This window comes from Garra rufa, chromosome 16 (genome assembly GCF_049309525.1).
Source record: "Garra rufa chromosome 16, GarRuf1.0, whole genome shotgun sequence".
NCBI classification, from domain to species: domain Eukaryota; kingdom Metazoa; phylum Chordata; class Actinopteri; order Cypriniformes; family Cyprinidae; genus Garra; species Garra rufa.
The window spans coordinates 10,847,512-10,865,161 of record NC_133376.1 but is presented as its reverse complement, the minus strand read 5'-3'; the positions used below and the strand labels follow the sequence as shown (position 1 = coordinate 10,865,161).

The 17,650-nt window shown below is 35.8% G+C and overlaps 2 protein-coding genes across 2 annotated transcripts in view; both read right to left on the bottom strand.

Moving 5' to 3' along the window:
* Positions 1–716, bottom strand: part of bicc2 (bicaudal C homolog 2) — a 30,866-nt gene extending 30,150 nt beyond the window's left edge. Inside the window, 1 exon segment of the mRNA XM_073820148.1 lies at positions 629–716. Within this exon segment, the coding sequence (XP_073676249.1) occupies positions 629–716 (88 nt within the window).
* An 8,930-nt stretch (positions 717–9,646) lies between these two features.
* The window catches only part of ndst1a (N-deacetylase/N-sulfotransferase (heparan glucosaminyl) 1a), a 41,912-nt gene continuing 33,908 nt past the window's right edge, over positions 9,647–17,650 (bottom strand). Inside the window, exons 9-16 of the mRNA XM_073820407.1 lie at positions 17,341–17,523; positions 16,962–17,058; positions 15,917–16,040; positions 15,657–15,831; positions 14,310–14,480; positions 14,106–14,215; positions 12,489–12,591; positions 9,647–12,400 (exon numbers count right to left, since the gene is read on the bottom strand). Of these exons, the coding sequence (XP_073676508.1) occupies positions 12,281–12,400; positions 12,489–12,591; positions 14,106–14,215; positions 14,310–14,480; positions 15,657–15,831; positions 15,917–16,040; positions 16,962–17,058; positions 17,341–17,523 (1,083 nt within the window). The 3' untranslated portion in view covers positions 9,647–12,280. The remainder of the gene's footprint in view (positions 12,401–12,488; positions 12,592–14,105; positions 14,216–14,309; positions 14,481–15,656; positions 15,832–15,916; positions 16,041–16,961; positions 17,059–17,340; positions 17,524–17,650) is intronic.

Below are 17,650 nucleotides of genomic sequence, written 5' to 3'. Positions count from 1 at the left end.
ATATATATATATATATATATATATATATATATATAATATATATATATATATATATATATATATATATATATATATATATATATATATATATATATATATATATGTATGTATATAGCTGCAAGCAGCGATTACCGGGGTTCAAGCGATTTAAGCCTTTTTTCGCAAATACAGGTAATTTACCATAAAAATATTATGTTTTGTAACTGTTATAGTGCCAGCTGTGGTCTGATCTCCTTAAAACTTTGCATGCTTGTTTAGAATCACCTGGCACATGTGCTCAACAAATTTTGTGAAGTTTTGAGTTTTCCTGTAGGATTTTGGGTAAATTCGGACAGGCCTCTTTTCTAAACGACCACATTATAGCTTCCCAAAGAGCAAATTTAAACTTTTTTTGATTATTATTAAACTAGAGAGTCCAGAGAATTGTACTGCAGTGTTTTTTTCCAGCGAAAAACCTAGGACTAGTTAGCGAAAGTAGGTTTTTGACATCTTCTCAACCATTTAACAAACAATTTGATCGACAGCAGTGCTTCTAAAGGCAAAGTTGTCCAGAATGTTGAGTTGCACTTTGTTTAAGCCCTTGAAAAATATCACCCCTCCAGTGGCTGATTTGTTTCAATTTTCTCACAGACCTTTGGGGCCATGAGTCGAACAGGCAAATGTCCTTTTAGACACTTGTGGCACTTTGGACCAAGACTACGCACAACGATTCTCATGTTGATAGGACATATGGTTGCATAGGTATAGCCATTTTTATGTTTTTTTCCCCCCCTCTGATAGCACCACTAAGTGGCCAAGCTCCGAAATGTTTGTAGTGCGACCTCAAATTAAGCTCTTATATAAGTTTCCTGAGTTTGGCAAGATATCTAATACCATTTTGGAGTTATAGGCATTTTACAAAAAGTGGCCTTGCCCTTTTCGAACGTTTTGCGACAGTGAGTCAAAAGTTAGACTTTTTTTTTTTGACAATTATTCATATTCGCTCTCCAGAGAATCTTTCTGCACTGGTTTGGTTCCGATCAGGTGAAAATCCTAGGACTAGTTCGGAAATTAGGTTTTGCAAAAAATCCAAAATTTCATAAGACACTTGAGCCTGTGACTGACAGACTGGAGTTAGAAGCGGTTTCCTACTTTTGAGTACTACCATCCCTTCAAGTTTCAAGTCTCTACGACTTACGGTTTAATCTGCACTATGCGCTTGAACCCCTTAAAAAAAGGTTTTAAAACATTTATGCCTGGTTTCACAGACAAGGTTTCAGCCTAGTCTCAGACTAAAATGCATGTTTGACATGCCTTAAAGGGATAGTTCACCTAAAAATGAAAATGATGTCTTAATTACTCACTCTCTGTTGTTCCAAATCTGTAAGGCATTCGTTCATCTTCGGAACACAAATTAAGATATTTTTGATGACATCTGAAAGCTTTCTGACCCTCCATAGACAGCAACACAACTGACACATTCAAGGCCCTGAAAAGTAGTAAGGACATCGATAAAATAGTCAACGCAACATCAGTGGTTCAACCGTAATGTTATGAAGCATGAGAATATTTTTGTGCGTAAAAAACAAACAAACAAAAATAACTATTAATTTCTTATCTTCTGTGTCTTCGATTATGTCGTCACTATGTAAATCTGTGCATAGTTTGAGACAAAAATTTGATTTTTTCCTCAGGAGAAATTTCTGAGAAGTAGGAAACTTTAAGAAATGCCAGCATTTGATGCCACTGCTGTGTATAAGAGGAAACTTAAGACATTAAAGACAAAATCTTTTTTTTTGTTAGAACAAAAGTTCTCTATTGGACTATCTTTACGATCTCTGTATAAGAAAGTTTATAAGATGTTCACACTACAAAACCCTTTCAGCAGGACCATTTCTGATTCTTACAGAGTTTCTTTTGGATTTGTTTCCAAATAACTTACGTGACCCTGGACGAAAAAAACAATAAGAGTCAATGTCATCTGAAAGCTGAATAAATATGCTTTCCACTGATGTATGGTTTGTTAGGATAGGACAATATTTGGCTGACAAACAACTATTTGAAAACCTGCAATCTGAGGGTGCAGAAAAATCTAAATACTGAGAAAATCGCCTTTAAAGTTGTCCAAATGAAGTTCTTAGCAATGCATATTACTAATCGAAAATTAAGTTTTGATATATTTAAGGTACAAAATTTACAAAATATCTTCATGGAACAAGTAAAGTAAGAGAAAAATCGATAATGTTGACCCATTCAATGTATTTTTGCCTATTGCTACAAATATACTCGTGCAACTTAAGACTGGTTTTGTGGTCCAGGGTCACAAATAATTCCAGTAGGAATGGTGTAAACATTCCTCCAGGATGGACTGTAGGAATGTGTTCTTTATTCGTTCCCGTAAGTGCTGTGGCCTTCATAAAGCCCGTCTCCTCCTCCCCGCTGGAGAAAAGTGTTTCAGACTCCTGGTTCAGGGGGAGGGGAGTGTTTTGGGAACAATACTAGCTGAGACCCTCTGTTAACAACCTCCACCAGCACAACTGAAGGGGCCTGTTGCCTAGCAATATGTTTGTTTACAGACAAGCAGAGAGATAAAAGATGAAAGTCACAAAATAAAGTATATTGTAAAGAAACTTTGTTTCTTCATCTGAACAGATTTGGAGAAATTAGGGGAGGGCAAGAAGACCAAAATCGTACATCACGATATGAGTAATTTTATTTCATGGTAGCGGTATATATCACTATACAGTTATTATTGCTTTAAATAAGGTTTTTATGATACCAAAATTAATGATGCCATAGAAATTTCGTTATTCTTGTCACCAGTGCCAATATCACAAAAAAACTAATACTAGCCTAAACTTAAAAAATGTTCTTCTCTGTGTCCAACCCCAATTCCAGAAAAGTTGGGACGTTTCGTGAAATGCCATAAAATCATTATGTCCTCTGTTGAATTTCTTTAACCTTTATGTAATTGACTAAAGTACAAAGAAAACCTTTCCAATGTTTTCAGTGGCCAACTTTTAATTTCATTTTGTCAATATTACCAGATTTTGATTTTCATGGCTGCAACACACTCCAAAAAAGTTGGGAGAGAGGCAAAATAAAAGTGAAAAGGTTAAAGAATATCCAAATTAACTTGACTGAAACTGTGCACAGTAAGCAGGTAAAATGGAAATGGTGAGGATATGACGTTGGGGTATAAAAGAAGCATTTCAGTTTTTGCCTTTGCAAGCGAACTGTCTCATCACTTTGTGCCATCAGATGCCCATTTTCCACAAGTTCATATGATTCTTTAGGGTCTTAATGAAAAGTCTAATATACTTTTCAATAGTAAAAAAAAAAACAACCTTTACCTCTACAAAATCAGCTCATTATATTGCAGGGTCCTCTAAATGCAAATGAGCTTTACTCGCCCCGCCCCTCTCTGATGTGGGATGGTGAGCCGTAATGTTTACTTTAGCTGTGTTTAGCGGGTCTAAGGTAAGGTGCTCATGTCAATCGTGGGAGCGACCTCTGTCCGTGTGACCTGATTTTAAAAAGGGGATATAACTTTTAAAGATTAAAAAATATCAATGGGTGGATTTGTATCATTGTAGGGTGGTTGTGTACACAAACTGCCAACACACATTAATGTTCAAACAACATGTAAAAGTTATCCGATGACCCCTTTAACAGAAAATCAAAGAATTTAGGTCATTCACCAAATATCACACATTATATTGTGAAAAGATTCAGGGAAGCCAGAGAAATAGGGCAAGGCAAGACACCTCGAGTGAATGTGTGCGACCTTTGAGCCCTTAGATGGCATTGCATAAGAAACCACCATGCTGCTGTGTTAAATATAGCCAAATGGGCTTAGGAGTACTTCGGAAAACTGTTGTCACTTAACATCTGCAGCAATAAATGCAACTTGAATTTCTGGTACTCTAGCAGAAAGCTATACAACAATGGTATGCAGTGATGCCATGGGGTTCTCTGGGCCAGAGCTCAACTCAGAGAGTGAAAAAGATGATGGAAATGTGTTTCAGCTTGTTTCTGGGAAAAAAAACAGACGTTGAGTTCTTAGTACCAAAGGGACCATCTAGAGTTTTATCAGAGACAAATGCGAAAGCAAATGACTGTCATGGTATAGGGGGTGCAGCAGAGCGAACGACATTGGTGACTGGAATATGTGCGAAGGTACCATTGAAATGGAGGCATAGTGGAATTGTACAGTGGTTATTAGATCAAGACCAGAGGTCGCATTAACCGAAAATTGTCCATCATTGATGGATTTTTTTTAATCAGTGACGGAAAAATCTGAAGGCTGTCAGTCATTTTGACAGATTACACTGCGGGTGATCTGTTGTAAATTGTAACTGTAATTCCCACCCCTGTCCAGTTGGTGGCGAGCGCGCTCCATTGTGGCAGCAGAAAACTGGATACAGAACAAAAACGAAACTGTCATGAGGAATCTTTTGCTATGCATCTGATACGCGCATGCGAGCACCCAGTATAAACTATAGTGGTCTCACGCCACATTAAAGACTGCCATAACGGTATTTATTGCTTGAATTTCCTGATGAGATAGATAGAATTTGAAATCTGAGACTTTTTCATATTGAAAGTAAGAAAGCACAGAGCTTAATCGCTTATTGTGATTTATTAAATATGCACACTGTTAATTCGTGAACTGAAAACAGCAAGAATTGAGATTTAAATATAGCTACGTAGATATTAATGCATAAAAATACGAATCTATTTAAACCAGCCCTAGCATGTTTTTGTTTTGTTTTTGTTTTTTTGTAAAAAAAAATTTTGTACTTGGGGTGTGGTGTTGAACATGAAAAGTGACGCAGTTTCTGTTCATCCGTTCTCTTCATCAATAAGTGCATAAACCTATACAGTATGCTCGCCCTGTAGGTTCATGATTAAAAATGAAAATGTGAACAAAAATAAAAGCAATTAAATGTGTTATGATAATTAAAATATGAAAATTAAAATGACGGGTAATAATAGATTATGACAGACTTTTTACGACCCTGTCCGGCAAAATGACGGACAATGTTGAAGTCTAACGCAACCTCTGATCAAGACAATGCCCTGTCTCATTCTGCATGTGCTACAACAACGTGTTTTCGTAGTCACAGACTGAATGTGCTAGACTGGCCTGTCTGCAGTCCATATCTGGCTCCTATTAAAAATGTATGACCAGTCATAAAAAGGAGAATCAGACAATGACGATCGCAGACTGCTGAGCATCTGAAGTTTTTTATTAAGCCAGATTGGGAAACAATTTTGCTTGCAAAACTTGAAGTATTAGTATCCTCAATTCCTAAATAACTAAACATTGTAATTAAAAGGAAAGTTGATGTGGCACAGTGTTAAACATGCCTCTGTCCCAACTTTTTTGGAGTGTGTTGCAGCTATGAAGATCAACATTTGGTTATATTTAAAAAAAAAAAAAATAATAATAATAATAATAATAATAAAAATTGGCCATTAAAAACACTGGACATTTTTTCTTTGTACTTTAGTACTTTGTACTTTAATGAAATAAAGGGTAAAGAGAATGAACACAACATATTCTTGATTTTATGGCACTTCACAAAATGTCCCAACTTTTCTGGAACTGGGATTGTAAATTAAATAAAGCCTGTATTTCTTAAAGTTGCAAAAGGTGCTTTAGACAAGAGCAGTGAGAGATTTATCTTTTGTTGTTTGATTGAATGACACTGCAAATCCAATATAACAGTATATTGGATCTGGGCAGCTCTTAAAGTGACAGCAGTCTAATATTCCTGCTGTCCCTTTAAGAGCTGCCCAGATGCAATATACCGTTACATGCGTTTTCTTTCTCACCTGTCTTTCACATAAGACCTAAATTACCAGTGTATTACCCACCATTAAGAGAAATGTAGCATTAAATGACTTGCTCACCAATGGGTTCTATGCAGTGAATGGGTGCCGTCATAATTGTCCAAACTGCTGATAAAAACATCACAATAATCCACAAATAATTCACACCACCCCAGTCCATCAACTAACATCTTGTGAAGTGAAACCTGCATGTTTGTAAGAAATTAAAACCATTATCAAGTTGTTTTTAACTTCAAACCATTGCTTCTCACTAAAATACGAGTCCATAGTCCATAACAAATGCTTCCTCCAGTGAAAATTCCATCCACTGTTGTTGTCTGACATCAAAATTTTGCTTGAAAACATTGACTCATCTAACTCTATGATGGCTGGAGGGTAAGTTTTCATTTTTGGTTTAATTATTTAATTGTATTTATCTTAATGAGTTCAAATGACTCATACTGCTAATTTGGTTATACTTAAATTTTAAAGGCAGCAGCTAAACTAGCTAAAGTTTTTTTTTTTTTTTGAGGTCAAACAAACTTCTAATAAAACATTTAATGTTACTTGAAATCTGTTTTCCTGTCTGTCTGTCTTTCTGTCTGTTCTTTAAAAGTCTGCTCAGTTCCACTCAGTCTCTTTCCTGCTCAAGAATCAAATCACATAAGAGCAACATAACCTTCAAACTTTACAAACTATTTTTAAAAGCTGTCAAGCCACCATTCAGTATTTGTCTTGACAAACTCTTTCCTGTCTAGTTTTTTTAATATCAGTTGTGTGTAACTGATGCTTGGAGACTCAACAGAATAAATAAAGTTTTGACACATTTAGTCTCAGGTGAGCATCAATGTGGATTATCATGAAAGATTGAATGATTTTTAATAAAGCTTACTGTATATGTGCAAATGAGGACCCAGATTTTTTAAAGACAGATATGTCATTTGATCAGTATCTATATACGAATACTATACCTCTCCCCTATCAGAGATGATGACTGGTTGAAAATTTTGTTGAACTCAATACTAACGTCTGACTGGCTGATATAATGAACATGTTGTTTTGAACTCATTAAACTGGAAGTAGTTGTTTTTAGCTCTTCCAGCCTGGCTAGGCTGGTCAGGCTAGTTTTAGCTGGTTGCTCCAGCTGATCTCCCAGTCAGACCAGCTAAGGAAGTGGCCAAATCTAACCATCTAAACCAGCCTGCTGACCAGCTAAAACCAAGGTGGATTATCAGCTAGAACCAGTCTAAACTGGTTGGCTGGTCGTAGCTGGTTCTAGCTGGTCTCCCAGCCTGGCTAGGCTGGTCAGGCTGGTTTTAGCTGGTCTCCCAGCCTGACCAGCTATGAAAGTGGCCAAAACCCCTCTAAAACCAGCCTGCTGGCCAGCTATAACCAAGGTGGATTATCAGATAGAACCAGCCTAAACTGGTTGGCTGGTTTTAGCTGGAAGTAGCTGGTTTTAGCTGGTCTCCCAGTCTGGCTAATCTAGTCAGGCTGGTTTTAGCTAGTTGTTTCAGCTGGTCTCCCAGCCTGACCAGCTATGAAAGTGGCCGAAACCCCTCTAAAACCAGCCTGCTGACCAGCTATAACAAAGGTGGATTATCAGATAGAACCAGCCTAAACTGGTTGGCTGGTCTTAGCTGGAAGAAGCTGGTTTTAGCTGGTCTCCCAGCCTGGCTAGGCTGGTCAGGCTAGTTTTAGCTGGTTGCTCCAGCTGATCTCCCAGTCAGACCAGCTAAGGAAGTGGCCAAATCTAACCATCTAAACCAGCCTGCTGACCAGCTAAAACCAAGGTGGATTATCAGATAGAAGCAGCCCAAACTGGTTGGCTGGTCTTAGCTGGAAGTAGCTGGTTTCAGCTGGTCTCCCAGCCTGGCTAATCTGGTCAGGCTGGTTTTAGCTGGTTGTTCCAGCTGGTCTCCCAGCCTGACCAGCTATGAAAGTGGCCAAAACCCCTCTAAAACCAGCCTGGTGACCAGCTAAAATCAAGGTGGATTATCAGCTAGAACCAGCCTAAACTGGTTGGCTGGTTTTAGCTGAAAGTAGCTGGTTATAGCTGGTATTTCCAGCTGTTCTCCCAGCCTGACCAGCCATGAAAGTGGCCAAAACCCCTCTAAAACCAGCCTGCTGACCAGCTAAGACCAAGGTGGATTATCAGATAGAACCAGCCTAAACTGGTTGGCTGGTTTTAGCTGAAAGTAGCTGGTTATAGCTGGTATTTCCAGCTGTTCTCCCAGCCTGACCAGCTATGAAAGTGGCCAAAACCCCTCTAAAACCAGCCTGCTGACCAGCTATGACCAGCTAAACCAGATGACTAGCTAAAACCAGCCAACCAGCTTGAATGTAAAGGGCATGTGACTTTTTTTGCATGTTTGCTTTGTAAACACTGGGTCGATACTTCTGACCTACATGAGCATTTGTGGTTAAAAAGTATACACATTTTTAATTTTTATTAGAAAACGATAGATCATTTTGATAGATAAGACCCTTACTCCTTATGGCTGGGACTTGGGCCTTTAACTCGCTGATCCCCATTGAAGTCCACTATATGGAGAAAAATCCAGGAATGTTTTCCTCAAATACCTTAATTTGTTTCCGACTAAAGAAAGAAAGATATGAACATCTTGGATGACATGGGGGTAACTAAATTATCATGAAATGTTCATTCTGAAAGTGAACTAAATTCTTAAAAATTCTAATTTAAAATGAGTTTCAACATCATCTCTACATTGGAGATTTAGATTACAACATGTATTACCTGAACATTAACCTGGTTAAATGATGTCAGCCATCCACTAGAAGCCTCATTTTGGAGATCAAGTGATGTAGATGTTGATTCCACCCAGCAACGTCCCTAGACAAATGCACCGTTTTTGTACAGTAATAAAGCCCAAACCACCTTAACCCACCATAAACCACTTCATATGGGCAAGAAAAATAAATAAATAAATCACCTAGTGACACATGACCAACACCAACTCAACTTACTATTCAAACTTACCAGGAAATAAGCAGCTGTACAGTCACTGTACCTGAGACCGTCTTGGAACAGCAACAAACCAGCAAGATCCAAACAAAGCTATTACATTTGGATTAACGATTATAAAATAGCATTCTGACTGATGAATCATCACGGGAACATTAAAAAGACCAGGAACATTAAATATTAAAAGTAAGACATTTGTTTTTATAACACCAAAAACGATAATATTAGCATCTACACCAAAAGACAGTAACTTCTGTTTGAACGTACAGTAACGTCATCTGCAGATTAAATTCTCCCGCTCTTTAGTCAGGTGTATTCTTATTGACTGTCAATGTTTTTATCGTTTAAGCCATCCACTGGAAATAATCGTTCTGAAAGTGATTCCAACGACATCGTTAGAGTTGTGGTGTGACCTACTGTCATAGAATTAGAACAATTATTAAACTTTTATAGTTATCTTATCATCATTGGAGTAATCGGGTTTTGATGCGGTTCAACAGGCTTTCCACCAGGAAATCATGTTGGGATACGGCAAAAGCTTATTCTGCCACCGTGTGGTTGAATAAATCTACTACAACAATTTTTACATCATGTGTCATGAAATGTATTTTCAAAACCAATAAGCCAACAAATAAAGTTCTTGCCCATATCTAATCATTTCAAGAAGTTATAAAAGCCTCTTACCTCAGAAACTTGCATTAATAACCTAAAACTCTCTGGAGCATTTCAAACCGAAATACAATATGAATGTAAAAACTTGTAAAAACACTAGGAAATGAAGAAATGTGTCACCATAGCAACAACACCTCAACATCGAAGAATTACACACAGAGAAATCCAGCATTAGTAACATTGTGGTTTATTTTGCTCTAATTTGTGTTTGACCAGGTCAGATCTCAAGCAAAGAGAAAACATAAGAATTAATTTCTGAATCATGTAGTGAAAGATGCTTCAATCTGCGTACATATATTTATATTACCATATCAATAATCCATAGAAACTGTTATTACCATGGTTTTTGGAGACTACCATATAAACCCTGTTGTAATAAAACAGCAATGGGTTTTCCAAAGGTCACAAGTGATTTTTTCCATCATCTGCTCAATATTCAATTCGTTATTGTGTAATTTTACTTTCATGCTTGACAAATTCACACCGGCTCTAGTGAACACAAATGACAGGTGACCTTTAAGAAAAAAAATGTAAAGAAAAAAAGCCAGGAACATAAAGGAAAATGCAGTTACAGTTGAGTTTCAAAATCTGCAAAATGAGAGGGATCATATAAAATGCATGTTGTTTTTTATTTAGTACTGACCTGAATAAGATATTTCACACAAAAGATGTTTCCATATGGTCCACGAGAGAAAATAATAGTTGAATTTATAACAATGACCCTGATCAAAAGTTTACATACACTTGATTCTTAATACTGTGTTGTTGCCTAAATGATCCACAGCTCAGCTGTGTTTTTTGTTCATTGATAGTTATTCATAAGTCTCTTGTTTCTCCTGAAGAGTTAAACTGCCTGCTGTTCTTCAGAAAAATCTTCCACAAGATACCACAAATTCTTTGGATTTTCAGTATTTTTGTGTACTTGAACCCAACAATGACTGTATGATTTTGAGATCCATCTTTTCACACTGAGGACAACTGAGGGACTCCAGAAGGAAACACGATGCATTAAAAACTTTTTGAATTTAAATAGGGTAAATGTAACTTATTTTGTCCTCTGGGAAACATGTAACTATCTTCTGTAGCCTCTGAAGGGCAGTACTAAATGAAAAAATATGACAGTTAGGCAAAAATGTACACATCTCTATTCTGTTCAAAAGTTTTCACCCCCAGCTCTTAATGCATGTTGTTGTTGTTTTTTTCATCAGAAGCACCAGTGAGCGTTTGAACCTTCTGTAATAGTTGCATAGGAGTCCCTCAGTTGTCCTCAGTGTGAAAAGATGGATCTCAAAATCACACAGTCATTGTCGGAAAGGGTTTGAATATACAAAAATGCTGGAAAACCAAAGAATTTGTGGGACCTGAAGGATATTTCTGAAGAACAGCGGGCAGTTTAACTGTTCAGGACAAACAAGGGACTTGTGAACAACATCACTAAAATAAATGTGGATGTGGATCATTCAGGTAACAACACAGTATTTAGATTCAAGTGTATGTAAACTTTTGAACATGGCCATTTTTATAAATTAAACTATTATGTTCTCTTGTGGACTATATGTAAACATATTATATGTGAAATATCTTATTCAGGTCAGTACTAAATAAACAATAACATGCATTTGTATGATCTCTCTTATTTTGCTAAAATAATTAACATTTTGCAGATTCTGAAAGGGGGATGTAAACTTTTGACCTCAACTGCACAGGAGCCAGTGGTTTGCTTGATTTCACTGACATCAAACCTAAAATAAAAGCCTTTTAAATGAAAGAGAAATTAATGAGTTTCAAACAACATTGAGGGCAAACAAAAGACAGTTTTAGTTTTTGGGTGAACTATTGCTTTAGTAACACATTTACCTTTAATAAAAATGACCAGTTTTGCGTTTCAACCACAATGAGAAAATAAACCACAGGCTGTTGTCACAAATAAAAAACACTTAAATGGCACTTGAAACTGTAAATTCATGCTATTGCATTATTTAGCTGTAATATGTATTATTATATGTATTATTCAGACTTTAAAATTGATTTTGAATGGATAATTCACCCAAAAACAATGATTTGCTCACACTCATGTCATCCAAACCTGTATGACGTTCTTCTGTAATATTTAATACAATTAACAAACAAAACTATTACAAATCATTCAAATTTCAGTCTGTTTGTCATTAAGAGCATCACAACTTCTGAAGAGATGGAATATAGTGTACTTCTGTTTTATGGGACTTTTCAGTCATTTTTGGAGCTCAACTAAGTCTCACAAAAGAAAAGTCCTCTTTTTGAAGCAACATAGAGATGAATTAAAGCAACTCTTGTAAACATCCACATTAGAAAATGTAAAACTGCCCCAAACACACAAAAACAACAGAGAATTAGTTAAAAATGTAAAAACAAAAAGTAAAAAAAAAAATGCAAATGTTCATATCAGACGTCACAGTCCGTTGGCATGATTTTTGATTTTATAAAATCTGTATCAAACTTGATACAAAAAAAATAAATTCACCAGTTCATCTGTTTCTGCAGCAATATGTTTGAGGATCTTCATATTAGTTCAGCAAAGTCTGTTTGAGTCTGATCCAGTGTCAATAACAGGACAGATATGAGTCAGTACATAAATACTGGCCTTTAAATAATGACAAAATTAGTATCAGCGAGTTTTTAAAAGTACTAAGTCAGTTCTTTAAGTTTGTTTTTAGTTCAAACTCATCTATCAGAGGTGGTTTGTTCCTCCTGAATGTCCATTGGTGGACTCATATCTGAGTGGCACTCCAGAGGTTTGTGGCGTTGACCAAAGGAGATCCTGTGTTACCTGATGTTGAGCAAATCCTCTCTGAGCCAGCCGGGCAAAACCTGACCCATTTTATACAGCAGTTTAGAGAGCTGGATATTACCATCTCTGTAGTAGTTGCTCAAAAACACCTGAGACTGGTGAAAAAAGACAGACTGTGAATATGCATTTCCTTCAATGCTTTTTCAATATTTAAATAATCAGAATGATAGAATTAAGAATTACTTGTATGTCCATGTCTGGGTATCTCTGTCCTTTACTCTTTCCTAAACACTTGGTCTTTCCTCCATCGAGCAGTTGACACCAGAAGCCTTTCTTTGGGTCAAACCTGCAAAACAGCATTTGGAAAAAGTGTTACCACAACACAACTCTAAAATACCGATTCGATGCCATTGCCCAGCTTTTGGTTGTCATTTTCAGTCGAAGGGCAACGAGAGAAGCAACGCAAGTCTTCACTGCTTTCCTAGCAACAAGAAGAGAAAATAATGGGAAGATGCCTGTGGACGAAGAAAACTTCCTAAAGACCTGCGTCTGTGTTCTCTCCACTTCAGCACTGTTGTCTTTGAGGCTTTTAGTCGACCCCAGCTACTGAAAGAGCTTACAAATGGCAGAGACAAGAAACGCTAGATGCCATCCTGACAGGATGTAAACATGTCGAAGCTTGTCATGACGCCGCAGCCACTGAAGGAGTTTCTCAGCATGGATTTCATTCGATATCTGGGAAAAAATGATGGTATGGCATTTGGTTTAAGCCTAGGCTTACATCCTTCGCAACCTGTATGTTCTTTCAATAGCTGGGGTTCTTGTATCAGTATTTTATTTTCTGAGTTGTGTTGTGGTACAATAGCCACAGACAGCGTTAGTAGCTCACCGAGTGCAACCATTTCATGTCATCAAAATAATGGCGCCCCCCATAGTCCAAAATATGTATAAAACGATATGGATTTTTAAAAATAATGTAAATCTTTTATGGGGTTTCTACTACACATTTCAGTAAGAAACATCAATTATGTTAAATTAAGGCATTCAAGTCTTAATACTTATGGTTCCCTTTAAAATTTTAAAGGAGGGGGTCCAATGCTGTTTCATGCATGTTATTTACACTGTTAAAGAATTGGATTCTTATGCTAAACATGGTCAACAAATGATTTGGACGTACAGTATAACAGAGTATTTCTGTGCTGACCAAAGCGAGAGCAAGAGCGCGCCCATCAACGTGCTTCATTCGGCTGCACTGCTGCATGAGATTCACTCTAAAGAAGTGTGGTTTTGGTTCTAAGGCAAAGGTAACATTGCTTAGCTTCCCGAAGAACCCAGCATTACGTGAACAGTGGATGATGCAGTTTCCTTTTCTGAAAAAAGTTTTGCAAGTGTGTTTGTTGATGAACGCTTGATTTGCATACTGAAAGATGGAGCTGTCCCAGCTATAAAAGATCCCGGTCATGATTTAGAACTGCAGATAGTAAGTGAAACGGCATCAAATGTCTGTGTTTTGTTGGCAATCTGTGTTTGTAGTGGCCTCCAGGAGCTCGGCTGTTTTCGGAGAGAATCGCAAAGCTGTATCTTTCTTTTGTAAATACTAAAAAAAGATCAAACTAAAGACTTTTTGGACATATGAAAGATGCAGTACTACTCTATAGGTACTCAAGATTAACATGTGATTGGGTGAAACTGTGTGTGTTATGCCCCCTTTAAATGATCTGTTTACTATAAATTAATAAACAAGTTTTTTTGAGTGTATTTTTTAATTTAATCTTTATTTATGCCTAAAGAAAGTCATGAGACTGAAATGTCACCATTAAAACATATATTATAAATTTGTGTGTTGATGCTCGGACTCACGCTAGTATCTTGTGGTAATCGACTCGATTCTCCAAACCCAGAAACGTCTGGATCTTCTCCATGACTGATGCTGGATCCGTTTTCAATGTCTGACCGTCCACAACTAGAATCTGTGAGGGTTTAATGCATTAAATATAAATGACTAAAACTGCTGTTTTACTGCTGAACATACATGTTGTCATATATGCTGCTAAACACACAGACCTGGTCATGGTGGTAGTGTTCAAGCCAGCGCGAGAGGTGTGTGGCGTACCATCCTGGAGCCAGACAACGGTTCTGCAGGACGCGCAGCTTCACAGGTGCATTGTGGGATGCCGTAATGACATCATGGAAAGAATGTTTCAGAGCCACAGGGTCAGCATGCGCTCTTTGATGCTGTAGAGAAAAATAAATTCAAATTACATGTTAAAATGAACATAAAACATTTTAATAACTACTTAGCCTAAAGCAGTACAAGTAGCAAGTTTTTTTTTTTTTTTTGCTTTTTTAATTCTATAATAAATAAAAAGAAAACATAGAATAGAGAATGAATAGGGAAAGCTAGTGTTTTAGGCTTTTTTGCTTTGTGTTAATTATATGATAAATTAAATTAAAAATAACAGAATACAAGAGTTAATTACAGAAAACAAGAGTTCTTAAAGGGAAAATAAAATTAAAGGGTCAAGTTTTTTTTAAAGAATAGAATTAGAATAGAAAGTGCTAGAGTTAGAGGATCAAATAAAGATGGAAGAGTTCGTAATATGAAAATATTATTGAAATTTGACCTGACATGGCTTGAAAGAAAAGAGAAACATCATTTCAACCAAACAATGTAGATTCAATTATTTATTACAAACAGTAAAATACAGGAGAAAATACAGTTGAAAATTATCAATGTTTTCAATAAGTTAACTCAAATGTAAATGTAATCAATTTAATGAAACTGACCAATGCAACAAATACATTATTTACCTACTTGTAGAATAATTAAGACACATTTTTCAATTAAAAAAAAAATATATAGAAATACATAATAAATAAATACATCTGTTTTATTTGTTTTTTAACCATTTTTATTATTTTTATTTTTAATTTACATTTTATTTAACATTTATTTTCTTAAATAAATATATTTTACATTTTATATAACAATGAATTAATTATATTCTTAGTCTACACTGATGGTTCAAACTGTAATATTCCATTTTATAGCCAAAATTATTCAAATAAACGAAAGTACAAACTACATCTAGCATAGAATTGTAGACAAAATACTATGATAATCATACTATAATAATTATAGTATCACATACTGGTACCATACAAAAATATTAAGATATTTTAATTGCAAGTTCTGCAGTTTTACTGTAAATACAGCTGCTCAATGGATAACTAATATAGTAAAGTCATGGTACTCTACATTAGTAAATTCTGTAAAGCGTACAGTTATACAGCTTTCTTTACAAAGTCTTTTTCCCTTACTTCCAGCTCTCGATAAAGTATGTATTTGCTTTAATGTTTTGTTAAAGAAAAAAGCAAGTAAGTCTCATGTAAATGGTGTAGTAGATGTACCTGGTACCAGGCGTAGGCTCGGTCCACAGGGTCACTCAGGACTGTAATAATTTTGGCTCTGGGCAGCAGCGCTGCGGCTCTGACCGCGGCTACATCTGAATCAAAATAGCTGGCACTTTTCTCAAAATAATAATCAGAGCTGCTGTTGGACGGGAGGGGGAAATATTCCATATACCTGCAAGAGAGATCAAGAAAACAGAGACATACAATACAATACAAATGAGCAGTGTTATGATGTTTGCAACTCCAATGACACTCACCAGTCAATGCCTCGCTGATAATTGTGACCACTGAAGAACTGAATCTCCTCAAACGTCTCTTTATTGGGGTAATTACTGCTTAGATCAGGATGCATCCCCAGAAACAGATAGAGAGCCGTCGCTCCTGAGAAAAAAACAAAAAAACAAACAAACAAGAGAAACATGAAGAAAATGTTTCAATTTATAACAGATAAAAATCTGGTATTACAGTGGCATTTATATAGTTCTATAGATATTTGTATTATTTATTTAGTATTTTTATAGTTTATAATTATTTTTATATTTCCTTTTTAAAGTTTTAATTTTAATTATTTTAAATATGTATATTTTATTATGAAACTCATTTTAGTAATCAACATTATTTACCCACATTTATGATAATCAAAAAGTTTTTATATAAATGTATACATTTTTATATTTATTACTTTTTTAATTAATTTATTCTTTTAATTAAATATTTTACATTTTAAATCATAATTAATTTATTATATTTTTAGTCTACATTGATGGTTCATAATGTAATTGTGTAGCCACAATTACACAAATAAACGTATGTACAATAAACCATGTTTAGCACAGAAATGTAAATAAAATACTAGCATAAACACAGAACAATAACAATAGTATCATGATTTTAAGTGTTTTCATGGTTAAATAAAAATGTTAAATGAACTCAAGGAAGAATAAAAATGTAAGAATATATAATATATTCTAATCTATTAATCTACTAATCTACTAATCTATTCTACAGACATTAGTTAGTTAGCAAAGTCTTTTGTATTTGAGTATTTCTGAAATTAAAAAATGTTAAACTAAAACTTTTTAAAACATTTAAAAATAATTACAGCAACATGAATGTTTAATCTAAATAATTAAATTAACAAGTTTATATATTTAATTTTTTTATTTTTACCTTTATTACTTAGCACCTTATTTTAAATTTGTTTTTAACTGTTAATTTTAATGATTAACTTGATTGTTTTTGTTATGCCAGTAGTGTGTGCAGTACTGCATGCATCTATCAGATGGCGCTGTTGCTCCTCACCCGTCTTCTGAGGGCCAATAAGCAGCAGTTTTGGGAAACGGTCACAGGTTTTCTCTTTCGACCAAATGTCCTCGTGTCTTTTATCCTCGCAGGGGTCCTAAACACAAAAACACACCGTTGAGAGATCTCACTGAGAGAGAAAAGGAATTATGGGCAGATTAGGAGACTGAAGGAGAGCTGAGACAGGCTTTATGCAAATGAGCAGTGAGCAGCAGCCAGTCACATTGAAGCTGCTGGAGGTTCTGTTGGATTCAGTGCTTTTAATCGTATTGTGACACATTTCATTCAGATTTAAAATGCAGATTTGTATTTTGTTCCTGTAAAGTCAGCTTTTTGTTGTTTTTAATCACACTTTGAGTAAGTTGTCGTCGTCCCAGACCTGCCAGAGTGGCTCGGCGTCAGACGGGAACAGCTGGAAGTATTTGTCAGCGAGCTGCAGCGGAGGAAGCGTCTGTAGTTTCAGGTGAGTCCAGGTGAGCAGGAAGTTGAGCAGCCGTTTGAAGGTGAACAAACCAAGACGATCGTTCCCGTAGTTTGACAGATGCGTCATGAAGATGCTAATCTGAGAAACAACCACAAATCAGCCAATCAAAGCAATTTCACCTAAAATATACATATATATATATATATATATATATATACACTGTCATATGTGACTATGGACCCACGAAAGGGTCATAAGGGTCAAT